This window comes from Balaenoptera acutorostrata, chromosome 17 (genome assembly GCF_949987535.1).
Source record: "Balaenoptera acutorostrata chromosome 17, mBalAcu1.1, whole genome shotgun sequence".
Taxonomy (NCBI): domain Eukaryota; kingdom Metazoa; phylum Chordata; class Mammalia; order Artiodactyla; family Balaenopteridae; genus Balaenoptera; species Balaenoptera acutorostrata.
Window position 1 is genome coordinate 3,349,527 of NC_080080.1, and position 25,346 is coordinate 3,374,872.

General features: G+C 43.1%; 1 protein-coding gene across 6 annotated transcripts in view; it reads left to right on the forward strand.

Moving 5' to 3' along the window:
* The window catches only part of TRAPPC9 (trafficking protein particle complex subunit 9), a 560,212-nt gene that overhangs the window by 133,271 nt on the left and 401,595 nt on the right, over positions 1 to 25,346 (forward strand). For all 6 annotated transcript variants that reach the window (XM_057531917.1, XM_057531923.1, XM_057531919.1 and 3 more), the window contains one exon: positions 20,565 to 20,691. In XM_057531917.1, coding sequence (XP_057387900.1) covers positions 20,565 to 20,691 — 127 coding nt within the window. The remainder of the gene's footprint in view (positions 1 to 20,564; positions 20,692 to 25,346) is intronic.

The window sequence follows — 25,346 nt, forward strand, 5'->3', positions numbered from 1 at the left end:
GTAGGATTATATGGCTATAAACTTCCCTCTTAGAACTGCTTTTCCTGCATCCCATAGGTTTTGGGTCGTTATGTTTTCATTGTCATTTGTTTCTAGGTATTTTTTGATTTCCTCTTTGATTTCTTCAGTGATCTCTTGGTTATTTTGTAGTGTATTGTTTAGCCTCCATTTGTTTGTATTTTTTTTACAGTTTTTTTCCTGTAATTGATATCTAATCTCATAGCCTTGTGGTCAGAAAAGATACTTGATACGATTTCAGTTTTATTAAATTTACCAAGGCTTGATTTATGACCCAAGATATGGTCTATCCTGGAGAATGTTTCATGAGCACTTGAGAAGAAAGTGTAATCTGCTGTTTTTGGATGGGATGTCCTATAAATATCAATTAAGTCCATCTTGTTTAATGTGTCATTTAAAGCTTGTGTTTCCTTATATATTTTCGGTTTGGATGATCTGTCCATTGGTGAAAGTGGGGTGTTAAAGTCTCCTACTATGATTGTATTACTGTTGCTTTCCCCTTTTATGGCTGTTAGCATTTGCCTTATGTATTGAGGTGCTTCTATGTTGGGTGCATAAATACTTACAAGTGTTATATCTTCTTCTTCGATTGATCCCTTGATCATTATGTAGTGTCCTTCTTTGTCTCTTGTAATAGTCTTTATTTTAAAGTCTATTTTGTCTGATATGAGAATTGCTACTCCAGCTTTCTTTTGATTTCCATTTGCATGGAATATCTTTTTCCATTCCCTCACTTTCAGTCTGTATGTGTCCCTAGGTCTGAAGTGGGTCTCTTGTAGACAGCGTATATATTGGTCTTGTTTTTGTATCCATTCAGCCAGTGTATGTCTTTTGGTTGGAACATTTAATCCATTTACCTTTAAGGTAGTTATTGATATGTATGTTCCCATTACCATTTTCTTAATTGTTTTGGGTTTGTAATTGTAGGTCTTTTCGTTCCCTTGTGTTTCCTGCCTAGAGAAGTTCCTTTAGCATTTGTTGTAAAGCTGGTTTGGTGGTGCTGAGTTCTCTTAGCTTTTGCTTGTCTGTAAAGGTTTTAATTTCTCTGTCGAATCTGAATGAGATCCTTGCTGGGTAGAGTCATCTTGGTTGTAGATTTTTCGCTTTCATCACTTTAAGTATGTCCTTCCACTCCCTTCTGGCTTGCAGAGTTTCTGCTGAAAAATCAGCTGTTAACCTTATGTGGATTCTGTTGTATGTTATTTGTTGCTTTTCCCTTGCTGCTTTTAATTAATATTTTTTGTTTAAATTTTGATACTTTTATTAATATGTGTTTTGGTGTGTTTCTCTTTGGGTTTATCCTGTATGGTACTCTCTTTGCTTCCTGGAGTTGACTATTTCTTTTCCCATGCTAGGGAAGTTTTTGACTATAACCTCTTCATATATTTTCTCAGACCCTTTCTTTTTCTCTTCTTCTTCTGGGACCCCTATAATTCGTATGTTGGTGTGTTTAATGTTGTCCCAGAGGTCTCTGAGACTGTCCTCAATTCTTTTCATCCTTTTTTCTTTATTCTGCTCTCTGGTAGTTATTTCCACCATTTTATTCTTCAACTCATTTATCCGTTCTTCTGCCTCATTTATTCTGTTTTTGATTCCTTCTAGAGTATTTTTGATTTCAGTAATTGTGTTGTTCATCATTGTTTGTTTGCTCTTTAGTTCTTCTAGATCCTTGTTAAATGTTTCTTGTATTTTCTCCATTCTGTTTCCGAGATTTTGGATCATCTTCACTATCATTTCTGTGAATTCTTTTTCAGGTAGGTTGCCTATTTCATCGTCATTTATTTGGTTTTGTAGGTTTTTACCTTGCTCCTTTGTCTGTAATATATTTTTTTGTCATTTCATTTTTTTTTTAAAGCATTTATTTATTTATTTATTTATGGCTGTGTTGGGTCTTCGTTTCTGTGCGAGGGCTTTCTCTAGTTGTGGCAAGTGGGGGCCACTCTTCATTGCGGTGTGCGGGCCTCTCATTATCGCGGCCTCTCTTGTTGCAGAGCACAGGCTCCAGACGCACAGGCTCAGTAGCTGTGGCTCACGGGCCTAATTGCTCCACGGCATGTGGGATCTTCCCAGACCAGGGCTCGAACCCGTGTCCCCTGCATTGGCAGGCAGATTCTCAACCACTGCGCCACCAGGGAAGCCCCATTTTTTTTTTTTTTTTGGATGGGTGGTGCTGTATTCCTGTTGTACTGGTTTTTTGCCTGAGATGTCCAGTGCTGGAGTTTGCAGGCATTTGGATAGATCTGGGTCTTGGTGCTGAGATGAGGTCCTCCGGGAGGCCTCACTCCAGTTGATATTCCCTGGGGTCTGAATTTCCCTGTTAGTCCAGCAGTTTGGACTTGGAGCTCCCACCACAGGAGCTTGGTCCCAAACTCTGGCCTGGGAACCAAGATCCCGCAAGCTTGAAGACAATCTGGGCAGTTGAAGTAAGGGCAGGAAATTCCTGTACTGTGTTTTTTAATCAGTATTTTTTAAAGTTGAAGTATAGTTGATATACAGTGTTGTGTTAATTTCTGCTGTGCAGCAAAGTGATTCAGTTATACATATATATGCGTTCTTTTTTTAATATTGTTTTCCATTATAGATTATCATAGGATATTGAATGTAGTTCTCTGTGCTGTACAGTAGGACCTTTTTATTTATCCATTCTATATATAAAAGCTAGATTTTCAACACCTGTTTCTTGGATTGGTGCAGTAGACTCCTAACATCATGTCCTGTTCCTTCCTTTGCTCCTTTGATCTATTCTTCACACTGGAACCAGAATTATCTCTCTGAAACACAAACTAAATCACATCCTTCTGCCCCTTAAGAAGCTTGCGGTGACTACCTGTCCTCCGTCTAGTAAATTCTCAACTCCATCTCAAGGATGCTCAGGATTTGATTCAAACCATCTTTTTAGCCTAATTTCATACTTTCTCTATCTACATAATCTGTATTTCATATATATTGGAACTTTTAAAATCATATGTTTTTTCATGCTGTTCTGTGGTAGCTTGCTCTGTCCTTGTACTTTTCCTGTTTCCCATCTTATTAAGAGGGTAATAATTCCTTCCTCTTCACCTCCTCATTACCTTGCTTAGTTCTCAATTAAGCAGTGTTTCATTATGTCCTGAGATCAATTTTGCCATCTGGTTCCCTCACTAGATTACAGGCTCCTTGGGGATCAGACTGTGTCTTACTTATACACCTTTCGTCTTTTGTCATTTTGGACAATGCTTTTACTAAGAAGATAGTCAATAAATGCGGAACTGAATTAACTTAACACTACCTTTCCTGAATTTTTTCTTAGTATGTATTTGTTGAGACCCCACCAGTTGTAGAATGAGGCTGAGGAGTTAGGAGATCTTGTTGTCCTTGAAGATGTGGGGATCCAGCTGAGTGCTTTAAGGTAGGGCTTTTCCTTTTGTAGGGCAGATACTTGATATTTGTTAAAGGGATGTTGAGTGAAATACGAAATAGTTTTAGAAGAAAGGGAGCTGGCTGAGCCTGGCAACTGATTACAAATGAGAGCCTGGTGGGGAAGTGGAAGGCACACTGACCTAGAATAAAACCTTTCTAAGCTTCAGTTTGCTAACCTGTAAAACAGGGAGAGCAGGGGCACCTCTTCCTTTAGGTTTTCGGATGATTTAATGAGATAAGACCTGGAGAGTGCTTCGCACAGTGCCTGGCATGTAGTAAGTCCTCATTAAATGTCGGTCGCTGCTGCTGCTGTGGTTTCTAAGTGTTGCCAAGGACAGCTGTGGGGCTGGGAAGGGCTGTACGTGTCCTTACAGTAAACACCTCTGTCAGAGTGGGGAACCTCAAAAGCTCCTTACTCCATTGATGTTGTAGGGTGCTACTTTCTTCACTCCTATGTAATGTTGATAAATAAGCCCCGATTTTTCTTTAGAAAACTTTCTGAAAACTCAATTTTGAGTAGTTTTGGAATAATTGTTATTATACAAATAATGTATGTTCCTTTTAGAAGTCTTGAAATGTATAAACAGAAAGGAAAAAATCGATTATAATCCTACATGGGCAAACACACAACACTGTTAACGTTTTAGTGTATTTCTTTTGTTTCATTTTCTATTTAAAACAAATTGGATTGATTTTTGAAATTTCATTTATTTCAAAAATATTATCTTGAATTCTGATTTTCCATGTATCGTAAGACATTTTTCATATTATTGCAGACTCTTTATAAATGCCGTTTTTAATGATTGCATAAATTTGCATTATGTTTCTGCACCATGGCTTATCCAACCATTACTTCATAATTGGGTGTGCAGATTCTTTCTAATTATTTATTAAGTGTCTATTCTTAAGATCATTTTCCCTTCTGGGAGTTATATTGAGATCTCTAGAGATATTTAAAATTTTTCTAGGTAGCGTTTTAAATAGATGGTTAAGTAAAAGCTGATGGCTTAACATCATTGCCTTTCGTTTTGGTAGAGCATGTTTATATGCTTGAAAAGAACAAGGGAAAATATTTAGTCTCCTTGTCTACTTGAATGATTGCTTCTCCGGGCCTCCAACCTGTCACTATGTAAATTAAGTGAAAAACAAGTATAAAGCAACACTGATAGGAAGCAGTTAATGTGGCTCAGTGCAGGTTTATCTGATTCAATCAGTCTCCTGTTACGGAGAGGCCTGTTTTCTTGGTACATGACAGGGCTTATTCTGTATCTGCTGGTTTGGCAAGATCATTCATCTTTGTAGTGGTGGCACGTGACTCTTTCAGCCTTTGTAGTTGGACCATTATGCTGCCTGGATGTATTTGCAGAGTGAAGAAAAGCCAAGTTGATTTTTCTTGCTTGTCAGGTGCTTAACTTGCTGGATATCACGTTTCAAGATATCTGTGTTTTCTTCTGTATTTTCACATATTGAGGCAATCTGGGTGGGCAGCACAATGAAATGGAAAAAGCAAAAAGTTTGAGCTCATAGCTCTGAGTATGAATATAATTTAGCAACTTATTACTGGCATGACCCCAGGAGAGTTCACGTGACCATTCCAAGCCTCAAATTCCCTATCTGTAAAATGGGCACAATGATGCCCAAGGAAGTCACTCTGAATGGTGGGAAGAGCACTAGGTGTGAGGACCCCGGACTTGAAATCTCAGCCTGCTCACTGGCAATGTGACCTCAGAAGAGAGATCTGGGGGACTTCCCTGGTGGTCCAGTAGTTAAGACTCTGTGCTCCCAATGCGGGGTGCCTGGGTTCGATCCCTGGTCAGGGAACTAGATCCCACACACAGCAACTAAGACCCAGCACAGCTAAATAAATAGATAGATAGATAGATAGATAGATAGATAGATCCTGGGTTCGATCCCTGGTCTGGGAACTAGATCCCACACACAGCAACTAAGACCCAGCACAGCTAAATAAATAAATAAATAGATAGATAGATAGATAGATAAATAAATCCATCCCATAAAAACAACATCACTATCACAGCAAAAAATTATAATTCTTGGGGCTTCCCTGGTGGCGCAGTGGTTGAGAATCTGCCTGCCGATGCAGGGCACGGGTTCGAGCCCTGGTCTGGGAAGATCCCACATGCTGCGGAGCAACTAGGCCCGTGAGCCACAACTACTGAGCCTGAGCGTCTGGAGCCTGTGCTCCGCAACAAGAGAGGCCACGATGGTGAGAGGCCCACGCACCGCGATGAAGAGTGGCCCCCACTTGCCGCAACTGGAGAAAGCCCTCGCACAGAAACGAAGGCCCAACACAGCCAAAAATAAATAAATAAATAAATAATAATTAAAATACCAAGAACCTCCCACATATTACATGTTAAAAAATAAATAAATAAAAATAACAATACCAACACTATTGAAAAATTATAATTCTTTAATAACTCATTAAAACATTAAAAAAAAAAAAGATCTGGGATCTTGGCTAAGTGTTCTCATCCCTACAGTTGGGCTAAGGGTAGCGTGTTGCTTACTGGGTAAGTGGTACTGTTGAGTATGACAATGCAGGGGAAGCCCCTCTGGGGCACCTGGCTTTTATGCTGCTGCCTGTAGGTGCTTTAACTTGCTGCCCAGGGGACCAGCCATCGCCTACTCACTTCCCACCTGATTCTTAATTTGTTGCTGTTGGGTTCCTGCACCCACTAGTTTCTTTTGAAGATGGCAGATGAGCATGTAACTCCTACATGTGGCGATGGGTTTTTAGTCTCATCCTAATTGACCTTTCTATCCTTTTCACCTCCATTTCTCTTCTTTCCAGAAAAACTCATCTTTTGGCTTCTTGAGTCTCATCCTGAACTTCTAGGATTGTTTCTTTTCAAACCCATTTACTAGTTCTTCTTTTCTCACTGCCCTTAACCTCTGTGTTCCCCGGAATGTTGTCCTTAGACCCTCTGTTTTCCTTCCGTCACCTTTACACTTCACCTAGGAAGTGTTATCTTTGCTGATTTTTGTGGTGCTTGGGATTCCATCTTGTTCTGAGTCTACTTTCCTAATCATCGTCCAACAGCTTTTTGGGTCTTTTCATCCTTCTGGGTAGTACCTGCATGCTTCACATTCGACATGTCTAAACCACTGTCTTCAGATCAGATGACCCCTGACTTTTCTCTTATCCTGGGTTTGCATCTTGGTCAATGACCCTGTCCTCCACCTGTCACTCCAGAGCCCTTCCTCTTGGTGACAGGCTTGTCTCCCACATCCTCTGCAATGCCTGTGTCCATTCGGACATCAAATCCTTTTTACTCTAAATCATAAATAATATGTAGAGTTAATTAGATTGTGGCATCCTTGATTGTGTCTAAATATCTCTGTATCTACAGGACCTTTTACCATGCTTGGCACGTACTATTATTAGTTTTTCATTGATATTTTAAAAAATTGTGGTAAGATAGACATAAAATTTGCCATTCTATTTATAAGTGTACAATTCATTGGCATCTAGTGTATTCATAATGTTGTGCTGTCATCACTATCCATTTCTGGAACTTTTTAATCATCTCAAACAGTAGCTCTGTACCCACTAAACAATAACTCTCATCCCTGCTACCAGCCCCTAGTAATGTCTACTCTACTTTCTGTCTGTATGGATTTGACTGTTCTAGGTACCTTGTATAGGTAGAATCTATATAGTATTTTTTCTTTTTGTGACTAGCTTATTTCCCTTAGCATAATGTCCTTAAGGTTCATCTATGTTGGAACGTAGATCAGAATGTTCCTCCTTTGTAAGGCTGAGTAATATTCCATTTTACGGATATACCAAATTTTGTTTATTCATCCATTGACGGACACTTGGGCTGCTTCTCCGCTCTTGGCAGTTTTGAATAAGGCTGCTATGGACATGGCGTACAAGTATCTGTTTGAATCCCTGCTTTCAGTTCTTTTGGGTAGATCCCCAGAAGTGGAATTGCTGGATCCCACGGTAACTCAGTGCTTAACTTTTTGAGCAACTGCCATACTGTTTTCCGCAATGATTGCTCCATTTTACAGTAGTGCACGGGGGTCCTACAGTTGTCTTCTGCGTCACTCCATCATGTTTCTTTTTATGACCAAAAGAGAAAGTAAGTAATGCACAAAGTCATCATTAAGGATGTTTTCTGACTGAATGGAGAGAAGTTGTTGAGACGTTAGCATGTTGGGAACCGCTTGCCATGGGTGTCAGAGCATGGGGTTGGGGGACAGGCAAAGTGATCACCTGATCATTAGTGGTTGAGGTGCTTCGTGGTCATTGCTGCTGAGGAGGCATACAGGCCACCTGTATGTTATGTGCCCTGCCTCTGAACCAGCAAACCCAATATGACAGAGCCGAGCACCAAGTGGAGGCACTGGGAAGTAATGACTGCAGTGGTCTTTAGGGCCTTCCTACATTAATCCCCACCTATTAGAAACTACCCTGATTTCTGTTTTCTATTTGTGAATCAGTGCTTCCCTCTTAGTGGCCATTGTACTGTAGAGGAATCTGAATCCAGTCCTAACCTAATCAGGGGAGTATCATTCTCCGGGCATGTTACAGTTTGGCTGGTGAAACAGGAGGACAGGCTTGCTTGGTGCTTTTGAGAAAGACGCTTTCTTGCCTTTTTGAAAAAGCTTCCCAAAGCTCCCCTGGCCTCTCTCTCACACACGCCGTGGACATGCATGAGCAAGCATGTTCTTCCTGGGAGTTGTCGGCAGCCGTCTGCGTCCATGAGGAAGAGCTGACACCACTGCAAGTAGGGCGGAGAAAGGGAAAGAAACTAGGTCCTTGATAATGTCCCTGAGCTTCTGAATCAGGCTGACCCTGAAGCCTGACCTTGTGCTGGACTTACAGTTCATTGAACAAAGAAATCCCCTTATTGTTTAAGCCAATTTCAGTTACATTTCTATTACTTGCAATGTAAAAATGTGAAAATTACAGACCTTAATCTTGGTAATGTCAATTAATATGTAAAATGGATAGATGACTTGGATCTTTAAAATAGCACATTGGTGTAAATTCTATCTATGAGTCCCTATTTTTTTTTTATTTTAGCTGTTAATTTTTGTCCATGTTGGGTCTTTGTTGCTGCGCATGGGCTTTCTCTAAATGCGGCTAGCGGGGGCTACTCTTCATTGTGGTGTGTGTGCTTCTCATTGCAGTGGCTTCTCTTGTTGCAGAGCACGGGCTCTAGGCATGCGGGCTTCAGTAGTTGTGGCACGTGGGCTCAGTAGTTGTGGCTCGTGGGCTCTAGAGCGCAGGCTCAGTAGTTGTGCCGCACGGGCTTAGTTGCTCTGCAGCATGTGGGATCTTCCCAGACCAGGGCTCGAACCTGTGTCCCCTGCATTGGCAGGCGGATTCTTAACCACTGAATGGTGGGAAGCCCCAGTGAGACCCTATTTTTGAAGTAGGAAGGTCTGGGAAGAATTAATGAACCTCATATCACAAGAGCAAAGGGTTTAAAAAATGTTTCCTGGGTTATGATTTTCTATACACTGATTTAAATTTACCATAACAATTATTCTTTCAGACTAACCCAGTGAATTTAATTTCAGGTTAAAGGTGTTGACATTATTTTAGACTTTTAAAAGCAATTATATTAACTTACAAAATAATTGTGTTTGGTATTATGAATTAAAAATGTAACAAGGAGATAAGACTCAAGATGGAGACTCACAGCCATGTTACTCTCCTATCTGGTTAAAGAGTTTTGAGTTTCCACAGAATACAAAGGATTATAGCGATTTTCTGATCAATTTATTTCTTTGCTCCAGGCTTAATTTGGGTTCATTTTGTTTCCTGGGTAACTTTTAAAGCCCATCTACCACGTTACAGAACATTTGAAACTATGCTGTGGGTTGGACCTGAAAACAGCAGTTCTTTGAAGAAAAAAATGTACACCATTTAGGTGTTCCTACCTAACTTGTCATTAAAAAGATGAGAAGATGTAAATATGGTCATGTTTTACTGACCTTTCTGCTGTGTCTTAGCTGCTTAGATCCATGTATTGATCTCTTAATTTAAGTTGTATCTTTTATTCCTAGAATTCCTGTTTGATTATTTTTTGTAAGTATCAATTCTCTAGTGAAATTCATCATCTTATCTTTTTTTAAAAACCATATTAATTACTTATTTTAAAGTTTATGTTCGATGACACCAATATCTGGGTCACTTCTGGGCCTGTTTCTATTATCTGTTTTTTTTTTTAAATTGGTCCCGTTAATTAGTATACCTAGTCATTTTTAAGTTAAATGTTGGATATTATGTAGAAAACTGCAGGGTTCTTTATGATGTCATCTTCTTTCAAAGAGGATTTCTCTTCTCTTCTGGCAGGTAGCAGGAGGGTGGATGACTTCAGTCTAATCAGGCACCAAACTGGCTTGAGGCTCCTTGCAGCAGTTTTTTAAAAGGTCTGGGCTTACCCCCCGACTCTTATTGTGCAGCCCATTGTGGGTGGTAACCGAGAACCTGGGAAGTTTCCTGGGGTCCCTTCTCCTTGGTGGGTCCCTAACTCTCACATCTGTCTCTTTAGTTCCATGAGATTGCTGAAAATTTCATGCTGCTTCTGGTATATAATTTGATTTTCTTTTAATTGTTTGTCAGATTTTGGTATTGGGGCTATGCTTGCTATATAACACAGGTTGGAAAGTATTCCGTTCTCTGTTTCCTGAAAGAGTTTGAAAGACTTTTTTATTTCTTTCCTAAATGTTTGATAGAATTAATGAGTGAAGCCATCTGGGATAGCAGTTTTTGTGGGATAGTTCTTGATTACAGATTCAATTTCTTTAATAAATATGGGGTTATTAAGATAGTTTTTTCTTGTGTCGTTTTTGGTTATTTTTCCCCTAAGGAACTTGTCTTTTTCATCTCAGGTGTCAAATTTGTTGGCATATGGTCATTTATGACATTCTCTTGTTGTCCTCTTAATGAATGTAGGATATGCCCCCTTCTTATTCTCCAAAATGGTGATTTATGTTTTTCTCCTTTTTTCTTGATCAGCCTTGCTAGGGGTATATAAATTCTATTAATCTTTTCAAAGAACCAACTTTTTGGATGATTTTTGAAAATCGTTCTCTGTTTTCTATTTCACTGATTATCTCCTTTCTACTGACTTGGGGTTTAGTTTTGTGGTTCGTTTTTTTTTCGTAGCTTTTACATTGGAGACTTAACTTATTTTGGGCCTTTCTTCTTTTCTAATATCATCATTTAAAACTATTAATTTCCCTCTAAGTGCTGCTTCAGGCATATCTTACACATTTTGATAAGTTGTATTTTTATTACCATTCAGTTAGAAATATTTTAAAACATTTCCGTTGTGTTCTTTTGGACCTACGTGTATGTTGCTTAATTTTCAAGTATTTGGAACTTTGGTAGATGTGCTGTTGTCACTGATTTCTGTTTTAATGACGTATGGTTAAAGTACATACTGTGTGTGATTTCAGTGTATTTAGATTTATTGAGAATTGCCTTATGGCCCAGCATATGGACTATCCTGATGAACTGTCTGTGAGCCCTTGAAAAGAATTTGTATTCTGCAGTTGATGGGTATAGTGTTCTATAAATGCTAATTAGGAGAAGTTGTTTGATAATTTGCTCAAGTCATCTACATCTTTATTGATTGTCTGCTACTGTTAATTATTTTATTGGAGGGGTGTTAAAGCCTCCAACTGTAGAAAAATTGTGAATCTTTCTATTCCTTTAATTCCATCAGGTCTTGCTTCATGTATTTTGAAGCTCTATTGTGGAGTACATATATATTTAGTATTTTTTTAAATTGAAGTATAGTTGATTTACAATGTTGTGTTAGTTTCTGGTGTACAGCAAAGTGATTCAGTTATACAAGTATATATTATTTTTCATAGTCTTTTCCATTATGTTTATTATAAGATATTGAATATAGTTCCCTGTGCTATATAGTAGGACCTTGTTGTTTATTTTATATATAGTAGTTTGTATCTGCTAATCCGAAACTCCTAATTTATCCCCCCCTCCCCTTTCCCCTTTGGTAACCATGTTTGTTTTCTGTGTCTGTGAGTCTGTTTGTTTCATAAATATGTTCATTTGTATCATATTTTAGATTCCACATGTAAGTGATGTCATACGATATTTGCCTTTCTCTGACTTCACTTAGTATGATAATCTTTAGGTCCATCCATGTTGCTGCAAATGGCATTATTTCATTCTTTTTTATGGCTGAGCATTTAGTAGTATTATACCTTCTTAATGAATTGACTCTTTTTTCCATTGTGAAATGTACCTGTTTATCCCTTTGCTTACATTGAAATCTCCTTTGTTTAATATTAATATTGCTGCAGTAGATTCATTATGTTTACTTCTTGTGTTTGTGTGGTATGTCTTTTGTCCCCATTCTTTTATTTTCCCTGTATCTTCACATTTAAAGACTGTTCCATAAGAGTGTAAAGTCCATGTGGTTAGGTCTTGTTTTTTTTTTTTTTTTTTTTAATGAATTTTATGGCATATGAATCACATCTCAATTTTTATTTTTTATTTTATTTATTTATTTATTATTTATGGCTGTGTTGGGTCTTCGTTTCTGTGCAAGGGCCCTCTCTCGTTGTGGCAAGTGGGGGCCACTCCTCATCACAGTGCGCGGGCCTCTCACTATCGCGGCCTCTCTCGTTGTGGAGCACAGGCTCCAGACGCGCAGGCTCAGTAGTTGTGGCTCACGGGCCTAGTTGCTCTGCGGCACGTGGGATCTTCCCAGACCAGGGCTCGAACCCGTGTCCCCTGCATTGGCAGGCAGGTTCTCAACCACTGCGCCACCAGGGAAGCCCAGGTCTTGTTTTTTTTTAATCTAAGTCTTATATGGATGAGTTTAAGTCTACCATCTTGATATTTGTTTTCTGTTTGTCTTTGTTTTCTTCTTTTTCTCCTTTTCTGCCTTTATTTAGGAGAAGAAAATATTTTCTGTGTTCTATTTTGTCTTCTCTATTGGCTTTAAAGCCACATCTCTATTTTTTTCTTACTTGCTCTAGAGATTACAGTGTGCATCTCTGACCACAGTCTACCTTCAAATAATATTATACTACTTCCCTTTTTGTACTTGGTGTATTAAAGACCAGTGGAGAGTGAGGTGAATAATGCTGACCCTCAGAAAAAGGCGCTGCCTCTTCTGTTGGCTTCACTGTCGGATCCTTGCCAAGTCTAACGTGTAGCTGAGCTGGGCGTAGGCTTTGCTGTGGCTCACTGATAGCTCATGGCGTTTGGAGGGTGGGGTCAGGATTAGACCTTTTACAGGGCGTGGGCTGTGGGTGCAGGGGAGACTGTGGGGGTCCCCCTGTGCTTTACAGCCAGCCGCCAGCTTTCCCACCACAGGCCATCGTTCTCTGCTCTAAGCCAGGTGGCACAGTTGGTGGGTTTAGGGGGGCTCTCTTTGGTCTCCAGTCCCACTTCTGGCTTTCTGCATTCTGTGTGCTTCCTCTCCACCCTGCCTCAGCTTTCTGTAGGCCACTTTCTTGCTCGCAGTGAATGTCCCTGGTGCCTTGGAGGGATTTCTTTCAGCTCCTCTGTCCTGCTCCGGCCTTTAATGGCCTTGGCCTTGGAGGAAGGGGTCCCTCTCATTCTCCTGCCCCGGGCTCAGCAGGCCTCTCTGCTTTTACTTGGAGAAAGTGCATCGCACCTCAGTGCGCCTCTCAGCTCTCCTGGCTTGCCCAGATTTCTGCGGGCAGCTGCCTTACATCTGGGGAAGGTTCTGAGCACCTCAGGAGGGGGTCTTCCTCTCAGCCCCCAGCCTGCAGTGTGCTACACCCTCTGCGAAGGCCCAGGGGAAGGATGAGTGTGTAGACTTGCTTGGTGACTGGGCTCCTGTGAGTTGGAATCCATTGTCCCCACCATGGGCAGTTGGGAGTAGTTTGTGAAAAGTTCAGCGCTTTTCTCCTTCCCTTCCTCTTTGTCTGACTCCTCATTTCCTCCTACTGCTCTGCCAGGGACGAAAGCAGCTGTGGGTCTTCTCTCCTGGGAAAGGCTTGCCACTTTCCAGAATTTAGTTCATTTATGTTCCCCTTCTGATGGGTTTTTAAAAGGCCCCTATTATAACTCATGCAGCTGTTCCCATAGTGTGGCAAGGCCATCTGGTGTCACTCTTTCCGTTTGAACTGCCCTCTCTTCTGAGTCACTTTCAGATGGATTTGGCAGCCTTCTGTCCGGCAGAGCTGATTGGAAAAAGCCCCAGGGGAACCCGTGCAGCGAGTCCGGGGACCCGGCTCCTCCCGGGCACCTGGCTCCGGGCCCGCTGGCTCGGTGACATGCAGTTGCTCTCCCTGCCCCGTGAGGATGCCGCCGGCTCTGCTGGCTGCTCAGCCTCTTGGCGGTGGTTCTCTCCATGCCTAGAATCCACACACACTCCCAGGGATGACGTGGATGCAGGAACGGGGTTCATCTTCATGAGTGTCCCTTCCCTCTGGACTCTCAAATCTTTGTTGCCTTGACAACTCTCCAGTGCCCCCTCCTCTTCTGTAATACTTTTCGTTAGCTCTTTTACTTCTTGGTGGGAGTGTTGTTTGCTATGAGCTACTCCAGAAGTGGAAGTTGTCACAGTGATGTTTGTAATGGAGATTAACTTTTTCATGGCAGTGAGGTGCTGTTGGATGAACAGGTGTAGTGTTACAGAGATCCCGGATTGAGGGTGATCCCCACCTTCCCAGACTACTAGTTTTGTGGCTTTGAGCTCATCACTTCCTCTTCCTGAAGCTCACTTATGTCTTAGTAAAATGGCATAACATACACTTATTTGTGAGTGGAGAATCATAATCTTCACAATCCCTAATGTCCCTTTCCCTTGAAGGGAACTCAGAGTGAGTGCAGGCCTCCCCACTCCATCCCTGGAGAGGTAGAATGATTTACCTGATGGCAGGATTGGTCCCAGTAACCAGTGTGATCCGCTCTGCTCTGCTTCCTCTCGGGAAGTGCTTCTCTGTGCTCAGTGCTGGAGGTCAGGCCTGGCCTCCCCTGGGTGGGCGGTAGGGGCGTGCCCAGTTCAGCACAGCCTGTGTCTAGGCAGGAAGGTCTATCTGCCCAATTCTTGGTGTCAGCAAGGAGTTGCACTTTCTAAGAAACCGTGTTGTGGCCTTTAGCATGGTCTGTACATGGTAGTAATGGTGATATTTTAGCCTCTATCTTTTCTCTTTGTTTTGTTGTCAACTTATTTTTAGAAACGAGCTGGACAAGAGGGGTCCTGCTTACTGGGACCCTCTAAGAGGTCTCAGCATTATGATATGGAAAGATCAATAATATTCTTATGAAAGCAACTCAAAGACTAACTGTGTTTTTTATTTCTATAAGTGAAGGTGTCAGAATCGATCCTCAAAGTATCATTTCAGACTGTATCAGGCCATACCTGTACTTTTTCCTCTGTATTCTTTTTTTTTTTCTCCTCTTCCCTATATTCTTCTTTTTTTCCCCCTCCTCTTCCTTTAGTTTTCTTATTTCATATTTGGAAGAAAAAATGTACTTTTTTCTCTTATTTCTATTCTCTACCTGTTTTTAATATCATAACTGACTTAATGTGCACATGGTTGTCTCAGATTATTACTTAGAAGAGACAAGAATAGACAAACTGTAAAATCATGATGTGCTGGTTTTCATGTCAGGGTCAAGTCTTGAAATGGCAAATGGCCTGTGATCAAAAGTTTTGGTGATCATATTTTCTGCTTCTATAAGGAACATTCTAGTTTGGTGGCAACTAGGCGTTTATTAAAAATGTTCTGTTTTCATGATTTTTTCAATTTCTGGGTTGGAAAAAACTCTCAAGTGCATTAGGTGCTCTAGTTGGGCTGAAATAATTGTTGGATGTTTTGTTTGGAATTGAATAAGATCTATTGATGTTATGGGCTAAATGTTTGTGTCCCCTCCAAATTCATGTATTGAAGTCCTGACTCCCAGTGTGATTGTATTTGGAGGTGGGGTCTTTGGGAGGTGATTGGGTTTAGATTAGGTCAAGCGGGTGGGACTCTCATGTTGGGATTAGTGCCCTACAAGAAGACGAGGAGACACAGAGCTCTTTCTCCCTCTGTGCCCATGCACCTGAGGAAAGGCCAGGTGAGGACGCAGTGAGAAGTGGATGTCTGAAAACCAGGAATTGCATCCACTGGCACCTTGATCTTGGACTTCCCAGCCTCCAGAACTGTGAGAAGTAAATGTTTATTGTTTAAGCTACCATCCATGGTCTTTCGTTATGGCAGCCAGAGTAGACTAAGACAGTTGATTTTTAGTGAAATTAATTAAGGAGTCATCACTTCCCACTGACCACATCACGTGCTTAGGAGCACGTTCAGATTGATCACAGGCTTCATTCCAGTTTGGCACATGGAACAAAGGTGAGCAGCCACCATGGCCTTGAGCTCTCTTATCCGTTTTGGTAGCTCCGGCTCTCTGTGGTCAGGCCTAATCTGTGGGGATGGGAAGACTCAGTCAGCTGGGATCTGAGTCTCAAATCTGTTCCTCTCTGTATGACCTCGAGCAAATCATTTCACTTCCTCAAGCTCATTAAATATTTTTACTATGAAATAATTTCAAACATAGAGGTGTAAGGAACAATAAAATGAATCTGCATGTAATAGTCACCCAGATTCGATGGTTATCAAGATCTTTATATATTTACTTCATCTCTTACTTTTTCTATTTGTTGAATTATTTTAAAGAAAGTCCCAGAGGCATCATTTCATTTTACACCTTTACTCTTTAGTATGCATTGCTAAAAAAAAAATGGACATTTCCTAATATAACCACAATGTTAATGTTATACCCAAACATTAATAATTATTTTTGGTAGCATTTAGCACTATTCCACAATCAAATTTCCCAGGTTGTCCCTGAGTTCATTTTTATCACCTTTAAAAGGGAGATAATAATGCCCAGGCTCTCCTTCCAGGACAGGAATTTTGTGGGAGGGTATATACCTATTTCACATGAAAACATTTTGAAGTTCTGCTGTGTCGCAGGATCCCTTGCCTTGAAGATTTTATACTCTGGAGAGCCTAGCACAAGATTCGGTGCAGAGCACGTGCTCAGTATGTGTAATTGTGGGTAAGGACTGCAAGTATTTCTGCAGCACTTTGTGCTAAGAACAGTGCTGGTCCCTGTGGACATATTGTAGAAGTGAAAACTGCCTGCAGCAGATCTGAGCTTAGTCTGTCATTTTTTGTCTCTGAGTGTTTCTACATTTCTTCCCTTGGACGTGAAGCCTCCTTTTCTGCCCAGCAACCGTGTATTCATCATGTGTTGTCAGTAGTGAAATTTCTACAGCAACTGTCACAAGTCTCTGAGGAGTCCTATGTTCCAGAGAAGGTCCCGCATTGAAGACCTGTGTAAAGTATCAATATTTGACAGTCAGTGTACCGCAAAGCCAGTACCGTCCTCGCCCGCAGCAGTCCCCTCGCCTTTCCCATGGCAGGTCCCTGTGCTGCTGCATATGTCCTTATTCATCCTCTGTCCGTATTTTTGTCATATTTTCCTTTTAACATAGCAAAAGGTCCAAATAACGCACTCATTGTTTTTGCTCTGAGTCCCAGGACCCTTGGCAAAGACCAAATGTTGCCTCTTCTATAAAACCTTCTTTGGCCAAATTACATGTCCCATGTGCTCTTCTCCCAGACTTTGATCCTGCCTCTCTGTAAAGTCACTGATAAGGAGTCGTAATGTCTTCTTGACATCGTGTGCTCTTTCAACTTGGGACACCCCAAAAGTAGAGCCTGTCGTGCTTCTGTGTGCCTGGTGCTCAATGCTGTGGGCGTATAGTAGGTGTTTGATGGAAGCTGAGTGGATGAGGGCTTGAATGAGTAAAGTCAGGTAAGGTTAAACAAAGAGGAAGGAAAACAGTAACTTGATGAGTGAAGAAAAAGTGATACAAGTAGTAGTGAGTGGTGGAATGCATCACATGATTATTTCAGCTGCTTGTTGAAGTAGAAAACACCTGGAGAAGAATCACCTCGGTGGGGGCCACGGTCCTTAGTGTCGACACGTGGCACCCAGAGCCCCTTTGTGGTTTCCACCGCGTGAGGTGCACAAAGAAAAGGTGAGGAGGTGGTCAGCCTGCACAGCCTGGCTTCTGCTGGTGAATCAGCGGCTGTTACTCTGCACTGTGTGGACGGAGCACCTGTGTTCATTTTATTATTTTATTTAACTCTTGCCCGCAGATTGATTCTGTCCTACCTCTTTGGATAAATGAGGCCAGCCAACTAACACATAGCTCTTTAACACCTTTTGTCATCTAAATACTCTTGACAAATTAGGGGAAAACCAAAAAAGGTGACAAGATGCTCTCCCTTTAAGGAACTTGTAGTCCAATGACCTTGATTTTTAGCTGTCAGAACTTAAACGAAATTTAAAGAAAAAATCACAGTCTCACCACTTAAAAAATTTGGTAAGCGGACCTGTGTTTTGTCAAGACCTAGAGAGACAAGGAGAATCTGGTGGCGTTGAGCACCCAGCCTCCAGATTCTGATCTCTAAACACTGAAAGGATCCTGCGCTCCTTGGAAAATGGATTCTAGGCCTGAGGCTGGAAATGAGCCAGAAAGATAGCAAGCTGTTGACAATCTTGGGCCTTCTCTAAAGACATAGGAACCAACCTGCAAGGGCTCCCACTGGCCAAAGATGGGACAGTTTGAACATCAAAAAAGAATGTGATGGAAGCCAACTGAAATACCAAACATATAAAAATCCACCAGTGCATGGTGACACTGAGTCATGTACGACTTACTGGTCATCATTGGAGGTGGTAGGGACACCAGTTCTCTCTCCAGTAAATGAAGGGAAAGACTCATTTGTCAGCCCTCCTTTCTGTGTCGTCTGTTTCAGGATCACCAAACGGTTGATGAGGGAAAATCCTTTTTAATTAGAGAATTAAAAAATTACCACTTTGTAATCCTTGATAAAAATAGATCTGGGCAACAACGTACAGCAGATGCTCAAATCCATCAGGAGAGAGGTTGATGAGAACTTTCTAACGGATGGACCACACTGACAATTGAACATAAGCATTTAACCCTGGAAACCCCACTAAAGTGACAGTGAAGTTGTCAGGTAGTGGGAAAGCAGGGAAGAGGACCCAGGAGGCAGCGGTGCTCCGGGGGTGATGTGATGAGGGCCATGGCGGTGGGAGAATTAGCTGTAAAGCATCTCATGAGTTGATTGTATCCCCAGATCTCCTTCTCTGCTCCGGAGGCAGGTGGCTGTCCCTCTGCCGTCTCCGCAGAAGATTAGTATTTCGCCCGATGGAGTAAAAAGAAAGCATGTGTGCTGGAGTCACAGGCACAGCTGGAGAGCAGGGCCCTGTTGAAACCGAGGGGAATAAATGCATATGGGGTGTTGACCGCTTCACCTGGCTTCCACAGCCAGTCTTATACCCAACATGGGAAAGGCTTCCAGCGAACAGTGCCCCAAAGAAGAGGCTAAAGCACAGACATGGGAGGTTCCCAGTAGGAGATCCTGCAGTGAGGCCCATGGCTGTCTGCGTCCCCGCGTGTCTGTCCTGTTCTCTGCAGCCAGCTGAGCAGGACACCCCGGGTACTGTTCCCTCTTGGGTAACTTTGCAGGTGGCATCGGGCGTCACTAATAGGTTCATTCCTTTCTTCATTTCAGCAGGGTTTACTGGGAGAGCGTAATTCAGCCTTATAATAAGGTACCTAAACCACGAGTGCTCTACCCAACATTAGGCAAATTAAGTCACTTATATGTTATCAGCGGGAGCCCCTTGGGAGATTTGTCACCTGTAAATTGAAGATGATTTGATTATTTAAAGAATTTTGTTCATGCTGCAAATTAACATTACTGTGTCATATCCAGATTAATTCTGGTTGCTTTTCTGCCCTCCTGCTCTCTAAGGAATGATGCTTAGGCACAGAAAAGCCCCGTGGCACAGTTAACCCATTAATATATGTGCCTGAGATCTAGGCATTCTCTGCCTGGATCTTGTTTTGTGTGGTCGCCGGTCAGTGGAGCCTGCAGCCTCACCGAGCAGCCCTGTACCACTCTCTGTGACATCCTCGCATTCCCTGCAGGCACCGGTATGACGGTGGTGACGGTGTCATCGTTCCTCTGAGCTCAATCTCATGTCCACCAGCCACTGTTTTTAATTCACCCTTAGAAATTCTTTAGATGGGAGGTTAAGGTTTCCCCTCAGGTGGTCACACCACGGATGGGGAAAGACCAAGCCGTGTACTGGAACCTGGTCTAACTTCATGGCCCGAAGTCTCGCCCCCATGGCTGCGCCCCTCTGTCCCTCTTCTCTCCAGGTCCTCCACCCTCCCTGCCAGCAGTGACAGGAAACAGGCCAGGAGCGAACCCCCGATTCCTGACTCCTGAATTCTTCCAAACAGCGTGGGAGTGAGGAGACCACAGGCTGAGGGCCAAACACGGGATTTTTGACACGACCTTTAACTTCAGTTGGGCTCGGTTTTCTCGTTTGCAAAATGGGCACAGTTGATGCCTGCCTTCCCGAGTTACTTGGAGTTTTCCAGCAGGAAGCGCCCTTGAGCTCCGGAGTGTTACAGAGCCCGTGAGCACGTGTCTAGGGTGCGTCATGGGTGATAGGCAAACATTATTCACTATTCCTTGCATCCTCTTCTCCTCTCTCCTAGTGAAAGGGACGGGGATGGGGTGGAGAAAACCAGCCTTATCTCACAAAGCTCTACTTTTACATAAAAATACTGATTTGTAATTATTTGCTTAAATATCTGTTATACAGATGGACTGTACACTCCTTGGGGACAGGGCCTGGCATTTTGCTTGGTACCTAGTAATTGCTGGAAAAATATTTATTAAGTAATAAAATATTCTCCAGTCCTGCCTGCCCATTGACCTTCTTGGAATTTGATAAGGATCCATTATCTTGGAAAATGAAATCTCCTAGAAGATGGTAACTTAATTTCCTTTTTATACACAGGCCCTTAAATGGAGCAGCTGCTAGTGATTATTTAAATAAATTGAATAAAGCTGCTATTTTCTTTTTGTCTCTTGGTCACTGCCCCTTTATTTCTGTCAGAAGACTGGACTCACTGGACTGTTAAGGATTTGGGTTAAGAATTTAATTTTTGCTCAAAAAAATAAAATAGAGCAAAACAACCCCCCTCCCCCCTTTTTCTTTGGTTTAATTAACCTTTATTTTGTTTTTATTTTCTCATCAGAAAAAAAGGACGTGACGCAAAGCCTGGAGAACTATACCTCCAAGTGTCCCGGAACCATGGAGCTCATCACCCTCCCCGATGGCCTCACGCTGCCCCCGGTGCCCTTCACCAAACTTCCCATCGTCAGGTAGGACAGGCTGGCCGGGGTGCGGAAGATGAGCTTCGCTCCCAGCGTCTGTCTTTGGTCTGATCAGGGATGCAGATCTTTGGAAGAGTTCCTGGTTTGGGTTGGCTGTGTACCTGGTCCGTCATCTCGTTAAGTCGCAGCCATCGCCTGTGAAGTGTGTCTTATAGACGAGAGAATCAGGCCAGGGCCATCGCAGAGCTGCCATGGTCACGTGCCTGTCTGCCGGCAGAGCCCCGCAAACCCGTGTCTGCCCGGTGTCATGGCCGAGACGTGGCCCTCTGTGCAGTGGAGACCAACCAGGCCTCGTGGCGCTCACACTTACCCGCGTCCGGTAGGGCCCACTTCCCTGGACTGCTCACCCCTGCGCACAGGCCCGGGGGAGCGCCTCCACCTCGCTTGCGTTGTGTGGCTTACAAGACCATCTGCAGCCTGCTCTGTCTCCGGACTGACTGTGAGCCCCTTCCTTATTCCCTGGGACCCGCAGCCCTGCACAGCCTTCTGGAATCACTGCGTAGGCAGAACGTGCGGCGGGTTTCGTTCCTCTGCTCAGGCTCTGCCTTCTGCTTGCCGTGCCTTTCCCTCCTCTGCTCTGCCTGGTGACATTCAGGCATCTTTCAAGATTTAGTTCAAGGATTATCTCCTCCATAAAGCCTTTTTCTAGAGCCACCCAGATAGAAATAATTACACCTTCTGTATAAATTACCAATTATTTCAGGGCAAAGAGTAGAAAACCTAGCAGTGGATCACAAATAAGAGGTGATTTTTCTTATTTATTAAGAACTTGGAAACAGGTGGCCTCTCTGCAACTCTGTCTTTACCTCCTGATGACCAAATGGCTGCTGCAGCTCCAGATAACACATCTACATCCAAGACAGGATGAAGGAAGAAGGGGCAGGGCCAGGGAGCCTATCTTTTGTTTACTAGGAAAGCAAAAATGATCTGGACAGATTCGTAGTAGGCTTCTGCCCCAGTCTCCTTGACCAGGAGTGCATCTCGTGGCCACCGCTAGTTGTAAGAGAGGCTGAGGAAACACATGTTTAGCTCTCTCAGTCTCTGTAATGTAGGTGGGATAGGGAGAAGGGGGTCAGAAATGGTGCTGGGTTAGCCAGCCAGCAGTATCTCTTATGTCTTTCTTCTGTTTCATTTACAGAACTTGATTATACAATACGTCTTTGTTCTTTTTGACTGAGGGCTACCTGAAGAGGGCTTTGTCTTTGTAGCCCTTGGGTGCTCATGTGTGTTGAGCGAATGAACAGATCTATCCATCAGGATTCTCTGCATAGCAGTTGGCAGAATACCTGACCCAGACTGTCTTAGGCAAAAGGGAACTTACGGCACATACGCCTACAAAGTCCAGGGGAGGGATTCAGGCAGGGCTGGAGCCAGGCTTCAGGCCCCTCATCACAACCTGTCTTCTCTCCTCTCAGCTGTGCCCCCTGCAGTGAGGCTTTAGTCTCAGGCCCCGGGTGGCATCAGGGTGGCAGCAGCAGCTCCTCATCCTGCAGCGTCCAGGAGAAGAGAGAGGCGACACCTGTGGGACAAAGACAAAGCTTCTTTCTCTCAGGAGCCTCCACAAGTGCCCTTTGCTCCCCACTGCCTCTGCTGGCGTTATGGACTCAGATCTGAGTCCCTGCTCCCAGCCCTGCGTTAGCCATTTCTTCCAAGAGCCCTGGTTCTTTCAGTGGAGAATGGAGTTTAAGTTAGGATCTGGGTGCTGTGTGTGCTCCTTACTGTCGGGGTGTTGCTGCTCGCAGTGGATAGAACTAGGCAGTATCTACTTATATACAGACGTTACTCACTGCATGTTCATGTCCACGGTTATTTCTGTATCTGTTTCTGCGTATAGGAAACCGTGAGTTCATACTGATACCTCCAATTCCACCCAACATCTTAGGGGGTCCTTCTGGTTTTCTTATATCTGTAACTCCCTTCTCAGACTGGGGGAAACCTGTCTCCCATTAGCCTCAGTATGGTTACTCATTTGGTCAGTTCCCCTGCTGGTTACCAGTGGTTATCAGGTTGACCTCCCTCCCCATGGGGAGCTCTGATGGCCATGCTGTGCTGCTGCCCCAGCCCCCCAGGCCCCTCTTGCCCCACTCCGGCCAGCGTGCCCTCTGCCCTGTCGGCTGCTCAGATGCGTACCTGGCTCTGCCCTCCCTAATGGACTCAGGGCTGAATTGCTGGGGCAGGAGGGAAAGGGGAAGGAAGCTTCTTTCCCATCTATTCTTATCAACAACTAAGCTTGCCCTTCAGATCTTAGTCTAGCATGAACTGGGCTCACCCCAGAATGGTTTCAAGTAATTGTGATGCAGGTACACATTTTGCCATGTTTTCATAAAACATTTGGGGCAGCTCATAGAAACGTTATGTTAAAAATAAAGTCACCAGAGTGAAAGGTAAGTAAGGGTCCTACATAATGGCTGGAGATGGGGAAAAGCATGATTCTATTAATCACATGTCAATAATATAACTAACAATGGGTATAGGAGGAAATGTGATTGGTTACAAGATTCTCTGTCTTATAAGCAGACACAAACCAGTCACACTGGAGAAATACACCTCTTCACAGTAAGGAGGCTTGTGGAAACCCCTCTTGTGGGTTCTCTTAAAGAGAACGTATTGAATAATGTCCTCAAAAATATCCCTACAAAAATCTGAAGCAGGTTCTCATGGTTGTTTTGTTTGTGGCATTCCTCAGTGCAGACTACAGGCTTGATGCCAGAGGGGGTTGAGTATACCCAGCTCTCCCAGAGGACAGAGCAGTGTGGTCCAAACATGCAGCTCTGCTGTGGACTGTGTGTATATGTCCCCCCAAAATTCATCTGCCAATGACCTAACCCCAATGGGATGGTATTTGGAGGTGGGGCCTTTGGGGGCTGATTAGGTTTAGATGGGGTCACGAGGATGGGGTCCCCATGATGGGATTAGTGCCCTTATAAGGAGATGAAGGGACCAGAGCTCTTTCCCTTCTCCACATGAGGATACAGTGACCATGTCTGTGAGCCAGGGAGAGGGCCCTCAGCAGAACCCGATCGTGCCGGCACACTGATCTCAGACTTCAGCCTCCAGACTGTGAGAAATGAGTATTGTTGTTTAAGATGCCCGGACTATGGTATTCTGTTAAAGCAGCCTGAGCTAAGACGAGCACTCTAATACAGCAGTCTGGACTGTCCCAGCCATACGTAGCATAATGGACGGACTGTTTATACATCAAGCACTCCTTCATGAAGGTGATTTCTCGTAAGTCGGCTTTTGGCAAGAGTCAGGCAGCAGAGAATTCAGTTATATTCTCAGGAGAAAAAAAAGGGCGATGGTAGGTGCTCTGTGATGCTGACTGAGGGTGGCAGACCCATATTTCTGGTGTTGAGTCAGGACCTGGAGCAGGGTAGGTGTTGTGTGATTTTGTGTGGAATGGTTGTGTCCACACTGCGTGTGGGATTGTTGCTCTCTCACACAATCAGTGTTCCTCATCTCTCTCTGGAGAGGGCTGACACAGTACCCATGGACCCGGCCAGTGTTTTTTCTTAGAAAACTAGTCTGGGACTATTTTAATGTTCTAACCAAATGTTTCAAGGACCTATGCCTGGAAAACATGGACTTAATGTTTAAGTCAGTTTAATTCAAAAAAAAAATTCAAGCCAAGCATTGCAAGACACCCCCTGTAGCTATAGGAAGGGCTTTGAAGACCGAAGCTCCTGAAAAAATGTCCACATTCATGAGTAAATGATCAGACTTGCTGAATAGAATTGTTAGACATGAGCTAATTTAATGTTAGTGGTGCCTCATATTTATACTTCTGGTTTTGGAAGAGATGAGTGGAGGCTTTTTTTCTGGTGAGGACTTTCCTTGTTTTTGACAGTAAAGGCTTTCATCAATTTATAGGAAAATATTTACTTGTTCTGTGTAGCATGGGAGCATGAACTGGGTTCACCCAAAAATTGTGTCAAGCAATCACGATGCAATTTAATTTAAAAAAGGGCCAATATAGATCCCTGTTTTAATTCTGTTCTAAAATTCAATTAATCAGATATTTGTAGAGTGCCTAAGATGTGCTTGGCTCAATGCTAAGGGCCAGGGACTCAGTGATGGTCAACATGCCAAGATCCCATGTGCCAGGAGGCTGCCAAACCCATATCCGTTACTACTGTCCAGAGTTAAAGCAGAGGGAAGTTCATGTTACTCCTTACAGAATTCACAAAAACAATAATGTACACAAAAGCCACTAATAATCATGTAGATTGTTCACACACTACAAGTTGTGAATTATTAAAGAAGAAATTGAGGTAGAGTTTAGATGCCATTTACAGGAAACCAGTGGGTCTTTAATTTGGGGCGAGACGGGGGTGGGGTGGGGATGAACTGATTGTTTCTTTGATGAACTGACCTTGAGCTTCAGCCTGGCAGAGAGCCAGGGTGGATGAGGCTGCTTTAATTGATAAGGATCGAAACCCTCCAGGCCGGACGAGCTTGGAGTCATTTTGAGTGGCCTTGGTACTTTTAAAACTTCAACTTTTAAGTTAATTGTATTTGAGGAAGGATTTCAGGTGTTCATTCAAAAAGGGGCTTAGAGGCCACGCCACCAGGGCAGTTTTTCTTGGTTTGTGAAGCAGGGCAAGGCCAGCCTCCCGGATGCCGACCAGGATGTGGCTCTGTGA